General features: G+C 32.9%; 1 protein-coding gene across 2 annotated transcripts in view; it reads left to right on the top strand.

The window, feature by feature from the left end:
* HBS1L (HBS1 like translational GTPase) overlaps window positions 1-15688 on the top strand; it is an 84867-nt gene that overhangs the window by 13429 nt on the left and 55750 nt on the right. The window contains exon 5 of one of the 2 annotated variants that reach the window (XM_044248393.1): window positions 480-3221. The exons of the other annotated variant lie outside the window; for it this stretch is intronic. Within the exon in view, the coding sequence (XP_044104328.1) occupies window positions 480-1951 (1472 nt within the window). The 3' untranslated portion in view covers window positions 1952-3221. Of the gene's footprint in view, window positions 1-479; window positions 3222-15688 lie in introns of those variants that run through there. 2 annotated transcript variants of the gene reach the window in all.

Genomic DNA, 15688 nt, shown 5'->3' on the forward strand with positions numbered 1-15688 from the left:
ATTTTATCTTTATTAGTAGTTCATTCCAGAAATTACAGATTGTTATTTGTTTGCGTGTTTTTAATACATTAAGAATATAGGAGAAGATGAACTAAATAAGTTCCTTTCATTGGTCTTTTAGACATTTTTAATTTGACAGTTCTGATGATAATTTTAGTATGTTAAAACCTCACATTATACAATTTTTGAAAATTAGAATATTGACTAACTTGGTACTTGTATTTGTATATATCAGTGAGCAAAGTGAGAAGGTCACTTTAAGATGGTTAAAGGAAGGTAAAATTCCATTATTATTGTTTTTTTAGAGTGTTCACTTTTATTAAATAATGATCAAATGTTTGATCACTTTATTCATGTTATAATCAAAAGAAACATTTAGTAATTAAATGCCTCATTTCATGTTTCCTTTTGGTTGCTGTGACTGCCTTCTGCATATATCAACCTATTCATCTGAAAATTAATGGCTTTTGTAAGGTAAGGAGTCTTATTATCTTCCTCTGACGTTTCAGCTGATAATATTCAAAGCTCTTGTCCTCAATCTGCAAACCACTTGGATTATAGTAGCAAACCCTTTGATTTTTCTGGCCCAGTAGGAAAATCTGGATTATATCCTAATTCCTCAGTTATACCAAGTCACTATTTACTCCACAAAAAAAAGAAACTTGACAGACCTAAAAGTGAAAAGAAACTAGAATCATGTAAGTTAACAAAAGAGCTGTCACTAGCTGACCTAATTGATGAAATGCCAAGAGATTCTTGTAAAAGTCAACCATCAGTCAGATTATCAAACACAGGTAGTCTGGAAGGTCTGTTTTCAAAGAATCTAGGTGCTGATATGTTAAGACCTCATGAATCTGAATGTGTTTCCAAAGATGATTCTTCATTCAAAGAAATACCAGATTTAAAATCCTTAATGACAAAGGACATAACACCTAATAACTCTTTATGTACTCAGAATAGTTCACTACCTGATTTGCAAAGCATTCTAGTACAAAACAGCATAGGAAGTTTAAGTAATCCTTCTCTCTTAACTAGCACTTTGGAAGATACAGCTCATGATAATGTAAACGCTGCTAAAATGACTGAAGTTGGAAGTGTTTCTTCAATTGAACAAAGTACCAAGAATTCCATTTTAAAAAATGACAGTTTGCAGTTTTCCCAGTGTGAAAGTCCATCCCTAGCTGAACTCTTTCAGGAACACAAAGAAAACAATCCAAGCCAGTGCTTTCCTTTATCTGATCTTTGTAACCAGTCATCTGCCAGTTTCACAGATCTAAGTTTGGGATCCTTTCCCCTGTCACAGCTAGCAAATCGGTATCCATCTTCGACTGGAATATCAGAATTAACAGGATCCCTGTCATCTTTGGCATTTTGTAAAGCTTCTCCTACAAGAGATCTTGAGAATTTGTCACTTTCTGATTTGATTGCAGAAACAATTGATATAGACAACACTCAAATTAGGAAGGAGTCTTCTAAGCTCAGTTTATCTGAAATAAGGTCACCTGGAATAGATTCAAATATTGATCTTAGTGTCCTTATAAAAACCCCTCATCTTGTTCCAAAACATGCAGTAGACCAATCAGTTGCTCCAACATCAGAAACAAAAGTTTTAAGTTCAAAGTTAGGGAAAAGTTTCAATTCTACTAAGTCTAATAAGAAAACCAATAAAGGCTCTTTGACTAGGAAACCACCTTTTTCTCTCTCTTGGACCAAGGCCCTTGCTGCTAGACCTTCAGCTTTTGCTTCAACACTGTGTCTTCGTTACCCACTGAAAAGCTGCAAGCGACGCACTCTTGACCTATATAAGACTTTTCTTTATAGTAGACAAGTTCAAGACGTGAAGGACAAAGAAATAAGTCCTCTTATAGCAATAACACCATTTGACTTCAAATCCGCATCTCCTGATGACATTGTAAAAGCTAATCAAAAGAAAGCTTTCACTAGAGAATAGTAACAAAAGGAAAACTTGCTAACTGTTGAAGAGCTTCTGTTTTAATTTAGTCTTTATAGAATTACTTGATATTATGGGATTCAAGTTGTGATTTTTACATTAAAATCGTCTTAAGTCAGTTGATAGTTTTAGTTGATAAGTGTTTTTGCACTGAAAAAATTTTTTTAAACTATATCTTCTTTTAAGTGATAACTGGCTTTATTTAAGTTGTTAGCCTAAAATGGGTGTATGTTTACAAAGCGTATATGGAAACTTGATATTGTGAAATCAAACCTCTCAGATATTTTTGTTTGAGCATTCAACTTTATAAGTTTTTACAACAAGACATTTTCTTTTATAAAGTATTTTTGTGCTTCGTTCTTAAACGAAAATGCCACTTGGGATTATTAAAGTTTAGTGATGAAGATTTTTCTTATGATACGTGGCATAGCATAGGTGAGACGTAATTATATTTTAAAATATTAGTGATATCATTCCGATTCATTATTTTTCTGTAGGTGAATACTTAAAATTTTTCTATTAGAAAATTTTAAAATTCCTGACTCTTCAGAATACTGTGGAGGTTGTTGAAATACATTTTTGATGGTAATGAAATGAAAAACCTTTAAAGGACCATGTACGTACTGAAGTTGGATTAATACTAAATTATTTTTATACATTTTCAAAACCATTTGTCCTAAATGCACACTCTGCAATAAGTATGTATGAAATGTTTTCAAGTATGGCTGCATGTTGTTTGAGTAGATAGTTTTATCAGATCTCTTACTTTTTTTTTTTTACTGTGAGTAATGAAATGTGGAATTTTCCTTTTTGATACTGACAGCTGTGTGTACTGCAGTGACAAAGTTACAGCAATGGTAGACCAGTAAGAGCTCTTCTAGTTGCTAGAACAAGTATGTAATTCATTCCTTAAAGCAGTGGTCCTTAGCGAACAATCAAAATCGCTGGGGAAATTTTTTCAAAACACAAGATACTGTAGCTTCCTGAGGGTTGGCATTTGGGAATGTGTATTTTCAAAATAGTCCCTAGGTGATTTTGATATGTTACTTTTACTTAAGAACCACTGCCTTAGGGGAAGAAATCAGTAGCATGAGAGGCATTACTAATGCTAAGACCAATGTGAATTTATACTTATAGTTTCTAGGAATCAGGAATACTAAGGAAATTTCAAATTAGGAATTACAGTCTTTTACATAAGAGGGTGCTGATGGTGTATTATTAATATTTCTTGCAGGAAAAAAATAGTATCTAGAATGTTATTTCTTAATGAAAATGAAATAGCTGGCCTTTTCCCAGTAAAGAAATATTTTTCTCAGGCAGCTACTTCACTATGCTTTTGTAATTTTTTTTTTTTTATTTCTTGTTTCAGTTTATTTTCAGAATGACATTCCAATATTTTTAACTGTGTATGATGTTTTTATATCCAGTGTTTTGGTGGGAAAACTTAAGCCAGAATTATGTCTTCATTGTTCTTGACCACTTTTTTTCATGATGTCTTCAGTTTTGTTTTTAACTGTATATTTCAGTGCACATCATACTGATGCTTAGGAGATCATATAAATCACGTTTTGTTTATGGTCGATTTTAAAGTTTGAATGAACTCAACTGCTGATTTTGTTTTCCTAGCCTTAAACCTTTGATGAAACATTTTAGTAATTTTGCAAAATTAGTATATGTCTCATCAACTAGATTTATGTATGGGCAGTCTGCCACTTAGAATTAATTGTATTCTATGAGTCTGTTTGGAACTGACAATAATTCCAGATAGATTAAGTGTTATGCAAGTGGTCCACTTTGCACATGAACCCACAAATACTTAACCCATATTGAAATTGAACAGTGGTACTATTATTTTACCTTCTTTTATAACAGATTTTCAAGTGGAAATACAATACTTTTAAGCCATATATTAGATCTTGTAGAGTGAACTAGGTCTCCTTTTGTTGACTGATTAGGATTGTAACTACCACTTGTAAGATTATTTAGGGGGAAAAACTTTGTTGCAGAATGTTAGGTCTCCCTGTTGCCCTTGTCATGCCTACTCGTCCATGAGGCACATACATGATATGGCCTTATTGACTAAGGATGTGTCACAGTTTCTGAGATTCAGAGAGTAGAACCGAGAAGGTCCCTTGCCCCTTCTTCCTTTGGCCTTTGGCCTTTGGCCATTGATAAAGAGACCAGTAGCCTCTGTATGGATACATTCCAGTGATGATGATTGCTTGCACTGAGTGCATATTCTGCACCAACTGCTGGTTTTTGACTGACTGCTGTCTTGGTAGCTCAGGTATGCTAAGAGTTTTAGATTATTTTCTAATTCCAATATCAGTTTTGTGATGCAAAGCCATTTTTATTTGATTATGATCAAGAGCATTTTTCTTTAGGAATGTAAATGATACTGTAATTATATTCTAAGTGACATAAAATACAAAAGATATTTAAAATTACTATTTTTGCTCACTTTTTTTGGTCTTTAAATGATCTAAATGGTTTAAATGGTTCATGGATGTTTTGTCCTCTTGCATTCTAAACTCTTCATTTGGCTTTTTTGGTTATGGTTCTTCTTTTCCATTAATTGCCAAGAACTAGGGTTTCACTTGTGTACATGATGTTTTGCTTAACTTTTCTTTCTTTTTTTGTTTTACTTTTTTCCTGCTTCTAGTTTAATAACTTGCATTCTAACCTCTTTTTGGCTTTGAATCCTCCTTTCTTGAACTTTTCTTTTACCCTTTTTTTCTTCTCATATAAATAGTAATAAATATTCCCAGCGTGTTATATTTCAATATTTAGTATTCAAGTGGCAGGTCATCCAACTGATTGTCACACTATACTAGAGTTTAAACTAGCACAGTGCTTTTCTTTGTGTGTAAAAGGGAGCACTGTTAAGATAAACACAGGTAAGAGAAAAGTAATGAGTTCTTATGTGATTATTTACTTTTTAAATTGACCCTGAATTTATATGTGGACCATTACAAATAAACAAGTACACAGTTACACATCGAGGAAGAACTATGTATCAACTGGTTTTTTGTTTTGTGTTCCTACAAGTATATGTTTGGTTATGGAGTCATTTTTGTAGTAGCCTAAAAATTGCTTTTTGTTACTTATATAAACAAAGAGAATGTTGACCCGACAGGGAAGTGTTGATAGTAATTTCTTTACCAGTTTTCTTCGAAAATTATATAAGACTCGATGTATGCAGTTGTACATTATATTTTTAATTTTTAGGGTGTAAAAGACTTGTCATTTTGAGTGTATATATACATTTTTGTAAAAGCTACATTGAAATAAATTATAATTCTGGGATTCTCTTAAATAAGAAAACATCACAGTTTATCCGTAGGGATTTTTTAGGTAAACTTGATCCTTCAGAAGGGGATTTTAATAATTTATGCTGAAGGTACCTGCTTTTATGTTCCTATAAACAAATTAAACAAAACAAAACACAAAACTATCTGGTTGTAAAGAATTTCTTCTAAGATATTTGTCACTTAGAATTCTTGCTTTCCAAAAGGTAGAATTTAATAAATGTTTACCTTGGAGGACTTAACATACCATGCTAAAGGGGGGACCATTTTAAACAGCAAAATTACCAACTAAAATTGTAATATGAAAAATGTGACACTGGATAGGTCATATAAAGGGTATTTGTTTATGGTGTGAGAGCTGAAACAAGAAGGCAGAGTATCTATCACCTTTTGACCTCAGCTGGGACTGTGCATGTTGGGGGGGTTCTAATTTTTTGCTTCTCTGCACTTTTGTGGGCATGATTGCAAAAATGCCTGCTGCACATAGTGATTTTTGGGGTTAATACATTTTAGTGAATAGGTAAATTTGCAGATATGGAAACGGTGAGTAATAAGGATGGACTTACATGTTTTGACCCACTAGTCTCCATTCTTACTGCTACTTTACCTTTAAAAGGCTCTTAGTTTGGGGCAGAATTACTGAAACACTGTCTGGTTTCTTTACTTCTCCGTTCATTTCGCCCAAAACACTTGACACATTACAGCCAGAGTAACTTTTCCAAATTTAGCTCTTTCTATCCTCTGTATAAATTTTAAAAATTATTTTATAAGACCTTTTAGGAGCTGGGTTCTGCCCATATGTGCCCCTCTCCCCAACCCACTCAAGAACAAACCACTTGAGTTTCTTCTGCTTCTTTGTAGTGTTTTGCCCATACTGTTGCCTGCATTACTCACCCTGGCTGACCATCCTTCAGGTTGTAGTCTATATATGACTTTATCCCAATCCTCCTGTAGGGGAACCTTCATATGCATCCTAGTTCACTATATTCCTTTTATTACCATTCCATGTAAAATTACAGTCTTCCTCCCTGGTGCATGTAGTCCCTTTCCCTTGTAACCCTGCTTTATTGTTCCTCACAGCACTTAGATCATCTGACATTGTGTGTGTTTACACAGTTACTGTTTTCTTATCTGTCTCCTTACCAATCCCCATGCCCCCCATGCAGTTGCTATGGGTACAGGGATCTTATGTGCTTGCCTCTGTCTCCTCAGCTTAGAATACGTCTGGCTCATAGATGTAGGAAACGGTTTAAGTAGAAAGTGAGTGTGGTCCTTAATACAGTCCCACATTCTTGTTCCCTACAGGAAGTTGTAAATAAATCTGTAAACAATTTGCTTCTTTTGTATTATTCCTCTAGAAGTTTACTTACATATCCCGTATGTGTACCTACATGTACATATTTAGACAAATGGAAAGATACATGACACTTCTATGTCTGTATCATTTACCACAGCATTTTGCCTATCATTCCTTACCATTTATGTAGAGATCCATCTCATTCTTTTCAGAAGCTGTGTAGAATTCCATAATAGGGTTGTACAGTAAATAGCCCTTGTTGATACTCATTTTAAAGTATTTTCAGTTGCTTTTGCTATGACTCCAAAATGAACATCCTACATTTTTAGAAATTGAATTTCTAAGCCAAAAAATATAGACTTTAAATTTTTGATTGATACTACCTAATTGTCTTTAACAGAGGTTGTTCCGATTTCCTTCTCACAAGTTTGTCAGTGTTTCTCTTCAGATTCTCACAGATATTATTACTCTTTTTGGTATTACACCAACCTGATAATTAGAAAATATTTTTTCATTTATTTGTATGTCTTAAATAGAGTTAAGGTAGCTGCTTTATTGTATATTTAGATACATTTCTATTTCTTCTTCTGGGAACTGTCTGTTAATCTTTGCCCATTTCTCTGCTTGTTATTCGTAATGACTCTTAGTGTGTGTGTGTGTGTGTATACATACAACGTATGTATGTATTGTATACACACATGCATACACATATGTGTATTTAAATGGTAAAGATATTAGTCCATTCTTATATGCATGGAAAAAACTTTTTTTCGGATTCCCAGCTTGTCATTTTTATAAGACAATTTTAATTTTAATACGTTCGAATGTGTTGATCTTTCTCTTAAAGGTTTTTGTTTGAAAATTCTGTTCCACTACAAGATAATTTTTTAAAAGATTATTCATTTTTTCTAATACATTTGACCTTTGCCAGAGTTGTCTCTTTTTCTTTCTTTCTTTCTTTCTTTTTTTTTTAACACCTTTAAGTCTTTGATCCAGCTGCCATTAGGGAGTAAGATTGGAATCCAGTTTCTTCACCAGCATCTTGTCTTTCGAACAGCTGGATTTGTAATGGTACCTTTTCTTGAATTACATATCCCTTTTCTTTCTTAACTTTATTTGAACTGCCATCTTTGGCATGTACTAAGTTCTTCTCTATCTAATTTGGGACTCCACTGTTCCATTTCTTTGGCTCGTTTTATGCCAATACCAGATTTTTAATTACTGTAACATTTATTTTATAATTTTGATTATGTTTTGTAGGCTCTCTTGTTTCTTCTTTCCTTTTTTATAGTTTCCGTCAGTTATCCCACTTGATTATCTAATTTGGAAACAGCTTGTCAACTTTTCTGAAAAAAATTGTTATTTAGATGTTTAATGATATCAGAAGTTTTGTGGAGAAAATATACTTGTTTTTATAGATAGTAAGAGGCTTTTAATATTACGTTATTAAACATAAAATTTTATTTAGTAGATTTTCTAGTAGACCTGTAATATTGGAACAACCTTAGTTAGTCATGGTAAATTGTTCTTTTAATATGATGGATTTTGTTTGTTAATATTTTATTCAAGATTATTCCATCTATTCATAAATTTAATTTGCAGTTATGTGTATGTATGTATGTATATGTTTGGGTTTTGGTTTCTCTTTGTGATGTTTTTATAGAGAATTTAGAGTTTTTCTTTATCCTTAAGTAATTTTTTAAAAAATAGAGATTATTTTATTTATTTATTGTTTTAAAGGTTTTTTAATTTATTTGACAGAAAGAGGCACAGCAAGAGAGGGAACATAAGCAGGGGGAGTGAGAGAGCGAGAAGCAGGCTTCTCCTGGGCAGGATCCCAGTGTGGGGCTCGATCCCAGTATGCTGGCATCATGACGTGAGGCGAAGGCAGATGCTTAATGACCGAGCCACTCAGGCACCTGTATCCTTAATTAATTTAAAGAGCATTGAAGTTATTCCTTTCATCATAGGATTTATCTTTCTCAATATTCTGGTGTCAGTTTGAATGTTTTGTTTTTCTTAGAAAACTATCTTCATAGTTCACAAATGTATTTGTTTAGCATTATAGCAAACGTCTTTTTTTTTTTAATTCTTGTATGCAGTTAAATCTCCATTCTTATTTAACTATTTTTGGTAGTTTATTTATTTAAGTAATCTCTACAGCCCATATGGTGCTCAAAATTAGGTCCCCAAGATTAAGAGTTGCTTGCTCTTCCAACTGAGCCAGCTAGGCAACCCTATCTCCATTCTTATTTTATTTTATTTTATTTTTTAAATTTTTTTACTTTTTATAAACATATATTTTTATCCCCAGGGGTACAGGTCTGTGAATCACCAGGTTTACACACTTCACAGCACTCACCAAAGCACATACCCTCCCCAATGTCCATAACCCCACCTCCATTCTTATTTTAAATATTGTTTTCTCCCCTCTACTTTGCTCTTCCCCTCTGCCCATTTTTTTTTTCTAATTACCTTTGTTTTATTCTCTGAACACTGGCTCCTGGATTAATAATTAGCTCTACTGGTATTTTTTCATTAGTTTGTGAGTTCATCTGTTTATTACCAAATCTGTTTTCCATTTTTTGTCCTTCCTTTGTGAGTGGAACATTTGACTCAAACACATTTTTAATTCTTTACCCTTAGAAGTTAATTTTTATTTATGAGATTGCAAACAGAAAATTTCAGAAAATAATTAGCAATCACTCATGGACCCATCATTTAGTTTCAGATCTCTTCCTGTTATTAAGAAATAAATTGTTTGATCGGAGTCCTAGCGCCACCTTTTCCTTATTCTTCCCCACTACCTTGTAGTAGATATGCATTGTTCACATTCTGTCTCATTTTCTTAGGTCTCTGAAATTATATTTTTCCTGTGGGTACTGCATTTGCTGTGGCTCATGGATTCTTTTAGAATTACTATTATTTTTTGGGTTCTTTTAGAGTTACTTTATTTTCTGGATAATTCACAGTTTTGATTTTTGATTTTGATTTCCTTTTTAAGCCAAGAACCTGAAAGAATTTTACAATTTCCAGGTTGTTGTGGGAGTTTTGTTATTATTGTTGTTGTGATTATTGCTTTCATTGTACTGTTACCAGAGAATGTGATCTCTGTCCTTTACTTACTGAAGTATATTGAAGTTTTTCTTTGAGGCCCAATGTAGTTTTAGAATGGTTTCATAAGCATTTGTCAAGAGTATGAATTCTGCCTGAAGAATACAAAATATGATACATTTCTGTTAGTTACTTTTTTGGGTTACTATTTATTTATTTATTTTTAAAAGATTATTTATTTGAGAGAGAGTACACAGGTGGCACAGGTGGCAGGGAGGGGCAAAGGGAGAAGCGGACTCCCCATTGACCAGGGAGCCTATGCAGGGCTCCATCCCAGGACTTGGATCATGACCTGAGCCAAAGGCAGATAGATGCCTAACTGACTGAGCCACCCAGGTGCCCCTTGTTAGTTACTTTTAAATTGTTACAGGGTTCAGTATTCTTACTTAAATTCTGTTTCCTTAATTAGTGTTTTAAGCTGAGAGAGGTAAGTTAAAATATAATAAGACCCTTGCATTTTATTTCATCTTACTACTTACAGGTTTTACCCTATGCCTTTTGAACATGATCTGTCTGGATTTGACGTCTTCATTAATATAAAGTTCTCTATGATTTGTTTTATGTTTTTTGACTTAAATTCAATTTGCTTACTGTCATGATTGCTGCTTTCTCTGGAGTTGTATTTGTTCATCCTTTTGCTTTGAATCACTTTGGTTTAGTAGATGTGTGTAATTGTGTTTGCCAGAGACTGTTTTAATAGATGAGTTTTTCTCATTTATGAGAATGATAGGATAGATATAATGCTTTCTGTGATATGTGGTCTGTGTTTTGACTTGGTGTGTACTCTTTGATAACTTTGATTTGTACTGTCTTTGTAACATAGTCACATACTTTAATTTTTAAATTTTCCAACCCTAAAAGGTACCTGTTGATCTCATTATGAAAGATGAAGTGATTAATTTATACTTCATCTCCACTCTATTTCTCATAGTTTTTGTTGATATTTTAAGTTCTTATTTATACCTTTTATAATATGTTTAATTTCTACTAACTGAATTATTAACTTTAAACAGTTATTTAAGGAGTCCTGGATTTAAAAGTTGAGCTCAGCAAAGTTACACTTTCTCATACCTGCCCCCTTCTCTCTTTTTGTCCTGTATTTTTAGTTATGTTATTTATTGCCAAGATTTATAGCATTTTAATTTTATTCTTTATTCAAAACTTCCTTAGTTTCAAACCAGCCATAGTTATTTTAAAATAGATTTCTCATAATTAGGCTTCTTTTTGTATCATTTGACTTTGACATATGGTTTCACAGATCACCTTGTAAAATATATATGTGTGAAATGTTTCCCAAATTTTTGAATATTTGAAAATGATTCTGTGGCCTGTGTTTGCATGGCAAACATTGAGAGATCATGGTTTCGGGTCCCTCTTTCTTTTGTGGAGGGCTTTGCAGACATTGCTGTACTGTTTTCTAGTGTTGTATGTTGCTAGCTAGTCTGATTCTGCTGCTTTTAGTGTGACTTTTATTTCTCTAGTGTTTTCTCCCCTGTATTTCTGAATTCTTCAGGCTTGCTTTCCAACTTTTTCTCCTCGTGTTTTTAGCATCTTCTCTTTTATTCTTAGTGTTGTTCTCTTTCTCTTTCCTACCTTCCTTACCCCGCCTACCCTGTGTGCACGCGGGCATGTATGTGTGCATGTGTGTGTGTAGAAAATGGGATAGAAACTAGACATTTTTTTTCCTTAAAGCAGTTGACAGATTAAACACCGCCTTTTCAACTGTAAAACTAGACTGATTGGAGAGACTCATGAATAAGGCAGACTTTGTACCAAAGATTTAAATACTTAGGTATAATGATTCCAGTAACCATATCAACCTGATTTGATCATGATGTACCACTGAGCAGCATAGAAGGAAATCTATTTCTCATGTAGAGAATATTTCAGTGTCTTTGTACTTTTAGGATTTTGGAACAAGAACTTAATACTTGTGTGAAAAGTGGCCTTTTATTATGGTGTAATGAATTAGAACTCTGATGTCTAAAATAATGCATTAAATGTCGATGTGTCTCCTTAATTCGGCTAACATTTTAGTTCATTTTTTTAACATATGTAATATGGAAAATCACCAATAGCAAATATAAATGACCTTCGATGGGTTATTGTGTAATTTTGTTACACATTAATATGAGTGGACTGCTAAAAGAGCTTTTATTTATTTATTTATTTATTTATTTCAGAAGATTTTATTTATTTATTTGAGAGAGAGAGACAGTGAGAGAGAGCATGAGAGGGGAGAAGGTCAGAGAGCAAAGCAGACTCCCCATGGAGCTGAGAGCCTGATGTGGGACTCGATCCCGGGACTCCAGGATCACGCCCTGAGCCGAAGGCAGTCGTCCAACCAACTGAGCCACCCAGGCGTCCCAAGAGCTTTTATTTAGAGAGTAAAATCCTGGGTATATCTTTAAGTTTTCTCGTGTTTTCCTTGCTACCTTAAATCTGCCAAAGGAGAAAACACTCTCCAAAACTGAGTAACACGGACTCTTTTTTTAAACAAAGGCATCCAAATTGAGATATATATAGTATTGTTTGAAAGGAACGTTCTTGGCATAAAAATCTCAATATTTATCTTCAAAATTGTATAATTCGTCAACCTAACTTGGAAGAAAAATAGTTTTCCTCACAGTGGATATTATTATGTAAGATGAGGTTAAACTCTTTGATGGCTATTGAGGCTTTTTCTAACATTAAGTTTATTTTATTTATTTTTTTATTTTTTAGAAAAATCGTTGGCCTTTAAAAAAGTAAGCATTGAGAAAAATAGCTGTCTGCAAATCTGGTAAAGGAATCATATGTAATTTAAATTTAATGGTTTTTACAGTTCTTAAATTGATATTTCCATTGCCTTACAAAAGTAGGCAATAATTATTTAAATTAATTAGATCATTCAAAGAACTGATTGTTTAAAAATGTTGGAGGCTTTGGAGAAATCTATTTCAATAGTGTACTTTGTAGTTGAACTACTGTTTTTGGTAAGACTTGTCTTAAGACATTGGCTTGCCCATACTGTTTAGAAATCTACTCATTTTCTTTTCCCTTTGTGTTTCTTCTTCTTTTCCCTTCATTTGGAAAAGAAAGTCTAATTTTACATAGTGAAGTTGTATTTTCTAGCATTGCTTTTCTAGGTTTTATAGTGTTAATACTCTATTAAACAGTCTTCATATGGTATATCTGTATTCTCCTATTTGAATGTAAAATATTTATAACCGTACTTTCATGTTCTTGAGTCTTAATGGTAGGTTATTCACGAAAGAAGGTACAGGAGTTAAAAAAAAGATAAAAGCAGAATTGTAAATACGTCTGCAACAGGATCATTTTTTTCTACTTCTTTATTGTGCTGTATTTGTCTTTTCAGCATTACCTGACTAAATTGAAGAGAAAGTGACATTAGATTTTTAGGAGATGCCGCCTCCTCTTTCCTCTTGGGTAGAGCATTTTGTGAGATTTTTATCTTTGTCCCAAAAACAAATCCCAGTTTTAATTTAAAAAGTTTGTATTACAAAGAAAGCTTTAAATAATGAGATTTTATGAACACTTTTATATGAACTTTCAGTAATGTGCTTAAAATATGTATTTCATTTTACTTTAATCCTTTGTTGTAAGGAGTTTAAAATAGGTATATTTAATTTAAACTACAGTATTTTTTATGTCCCTTTCAATATCTTTCTTTGAAAATTTTTTTTCACTAGCTTATCACTAAGTAACTTTATTCAAGCAATTAGAAGAATTTTATACTTGTATAGAAAACTTCAGAATTAATTGGCTTTCTGCTTTAAAATTATGTGGGCTTTTGAAAGGAAGTGGTTTATTTCACTGAAGAAACTCATCTGGTTCAGAATGTTTTCAGATAGGTCTTAAGATTCTCTTTGTACACCTACACTGGAAAAACTTAAAACCCTAATTGCTTAATTTAAAAATAATTTGCTTTAGATTCTCAAAACAGTTTATCATCTTCTTGATAGAGCTAGTACCTTATAAGAATTGCATGAATGCTAAATACAGAGTTTTCTTTTGGGCTTAATTACTTTTTTTTTCCAACCATAGAAATTATAATCTGATTACAGGTGTATACTTTCATATTTGATTCCTAAGCAGTTCTTTTAGTATGTTTTTGAGTGCTTAATGTATGTACATAAGTATTGCTAAGTACTTGAGCAAGGAGTAGAATGGAAGCAAACAAAAAATTCATTTTAGTATTTAATTTTCATATTCATTTTTTATGAGAAAACCGTGTGGTAGCCATTAGAGACATAGATATAGGTCACAGACTTTTCTGTGGAGCTTTATAGTAGCTCCAGTATCCTCCTCGTCTTCAGGAGAATCTGGGGGTTAGGTGGAAGAAATTGAGGCCCAAGTAAAATAAATAATTGGAGTTAATTTCACATGAATATTGAGGGGCAAATTGTAACTCAAAATGAGTTCTTTTGAACTCCATTGCTTTTTTCATGGTTACATAGTACTCACGACAAAGTTTTATATTCTAAGAATTTAACCTTGTTCGGTGTGTTTTGGTAAGTATTTTAAGGATAAAATTAAATGCTTTGTTAAGGAAGTCATCTTTACCATCAGTGAGGTATTCAGAAATTACTTTCAAGTATTTTTTCTGCCAGTAATGACTTCACTAAGAGACAAGGCATTCATGTATAGAGAATTGGTATTAATTTCTAAATCCTTGCAAATGAGCAGTCCTAAGAAATGAAGCCCTTTCTCATTTAATTTTAAGTCACTTTGTGGTCTTCCATTTCTTGAGCAACAATTCTGTTTGATTTAAAATCTTGAAAAATTTAATTTTTTTGTAGTTGCAGGCCTGGTGCCATTTTAGAGCAAAAGCTTAAATAAATAATAGTGTTTCTTGAGCAAACTAAAAAATTCAGATGAGGAAATGAAAGAAAAAACATTGTACCTAGTCCCATTATCCAGAATTTAGAGTTAATAGCATTTTGATGCATTTAAGCAATAACAGTAGACAATATGAGTGATTACTTATATGCCGGATATTGTACTTTTTATCTCTGTTTTCTCCTTTAATGTTCACAATAATCACATAGAGGTTTTTTTTTCAGGTTTTATTTATTTTGAGAGAGTTGGGGGATGCAGGGAGAGAGGCAGAGGGAGAGGGAGAAGGAGGCTCTCCACTGAGCAGGGACCCTGACGCAGGGCGTGATCCCAGGACCTGGGATCATGAACTGAGCTGAAGGCAGATGCTCAACTAAGCCACCCAGGCACCCCATGTAGGGATTATTTATATCCTAGTTTTATACCTGGAGGATCAGAAGCTCAAAAATGACTAAACATCTTGCTCTAGGCCACGAAACTAGTACATGGCGAAACCAACGTTTCTAGTAAGATGCTTCAATACCAATGTCCTTCTCTCTTACACATTTTTTGTGTACCTGTTTCTGTATATAGAGAATATTAGTTTTTTTTTAAATGGGACCACACATCACTTTTTAAACACATTATAACTTAATCATGTACCATAGACTTTAAAAATTTAAAAAAAATTTTTTCAATTTTATTTTTAATTGGGTAAAATACACATAACATAAAATTTACTACATTAACCATTTTTTATATGCATCCTATGTTTACTGCAGCATTATTCACAGTAGGCAAGGTGTGGATGCAATCAAGTTGACCATTTTTAAATGTACAGTTCAGTAATGTTAAGTATATTCACAGCATTTTGCAACCAAGCTCCAGAACTTTTTCATCTTGCAAAACTAAAACTCTGTATTCAAAACAGCTCTTCATTTCCCAGCCCACCCCCCCGACCCCTAGCAACCATCCAGACTTTTTTTTTGTATGCCAGCAAATTTAGGTTTTCATAGTATTCTGTTATTTAATCACTTACTCTAGGAACTTAAGGTTTTCAATTTATTATTACAAAAAACGCTTCGGCAAACATTTTGTACATTTGTATATTTTTTCAATTCTGTTAAAAAGGTAATTATAGAGTAATACTGGATAGAGTAGCTAGCTGAAAAAGTATGGACATTTTTAGTGCTTTTCTAC

This window comes from Neovison vison, chromosome 1 (genome assembly GCF_020171115.1).
Source record: "Neovison vison isolate M4711 chromosome 1, ASM_NN_V1, whole genome shotgun sequence".
NCBI classification, from domain to species: domain Eukaryota; kingdom Metazoa; phylum Chordata; class Mammalia; order Carnivora; family Mustelidae; genus Neogale; species Neogale vison.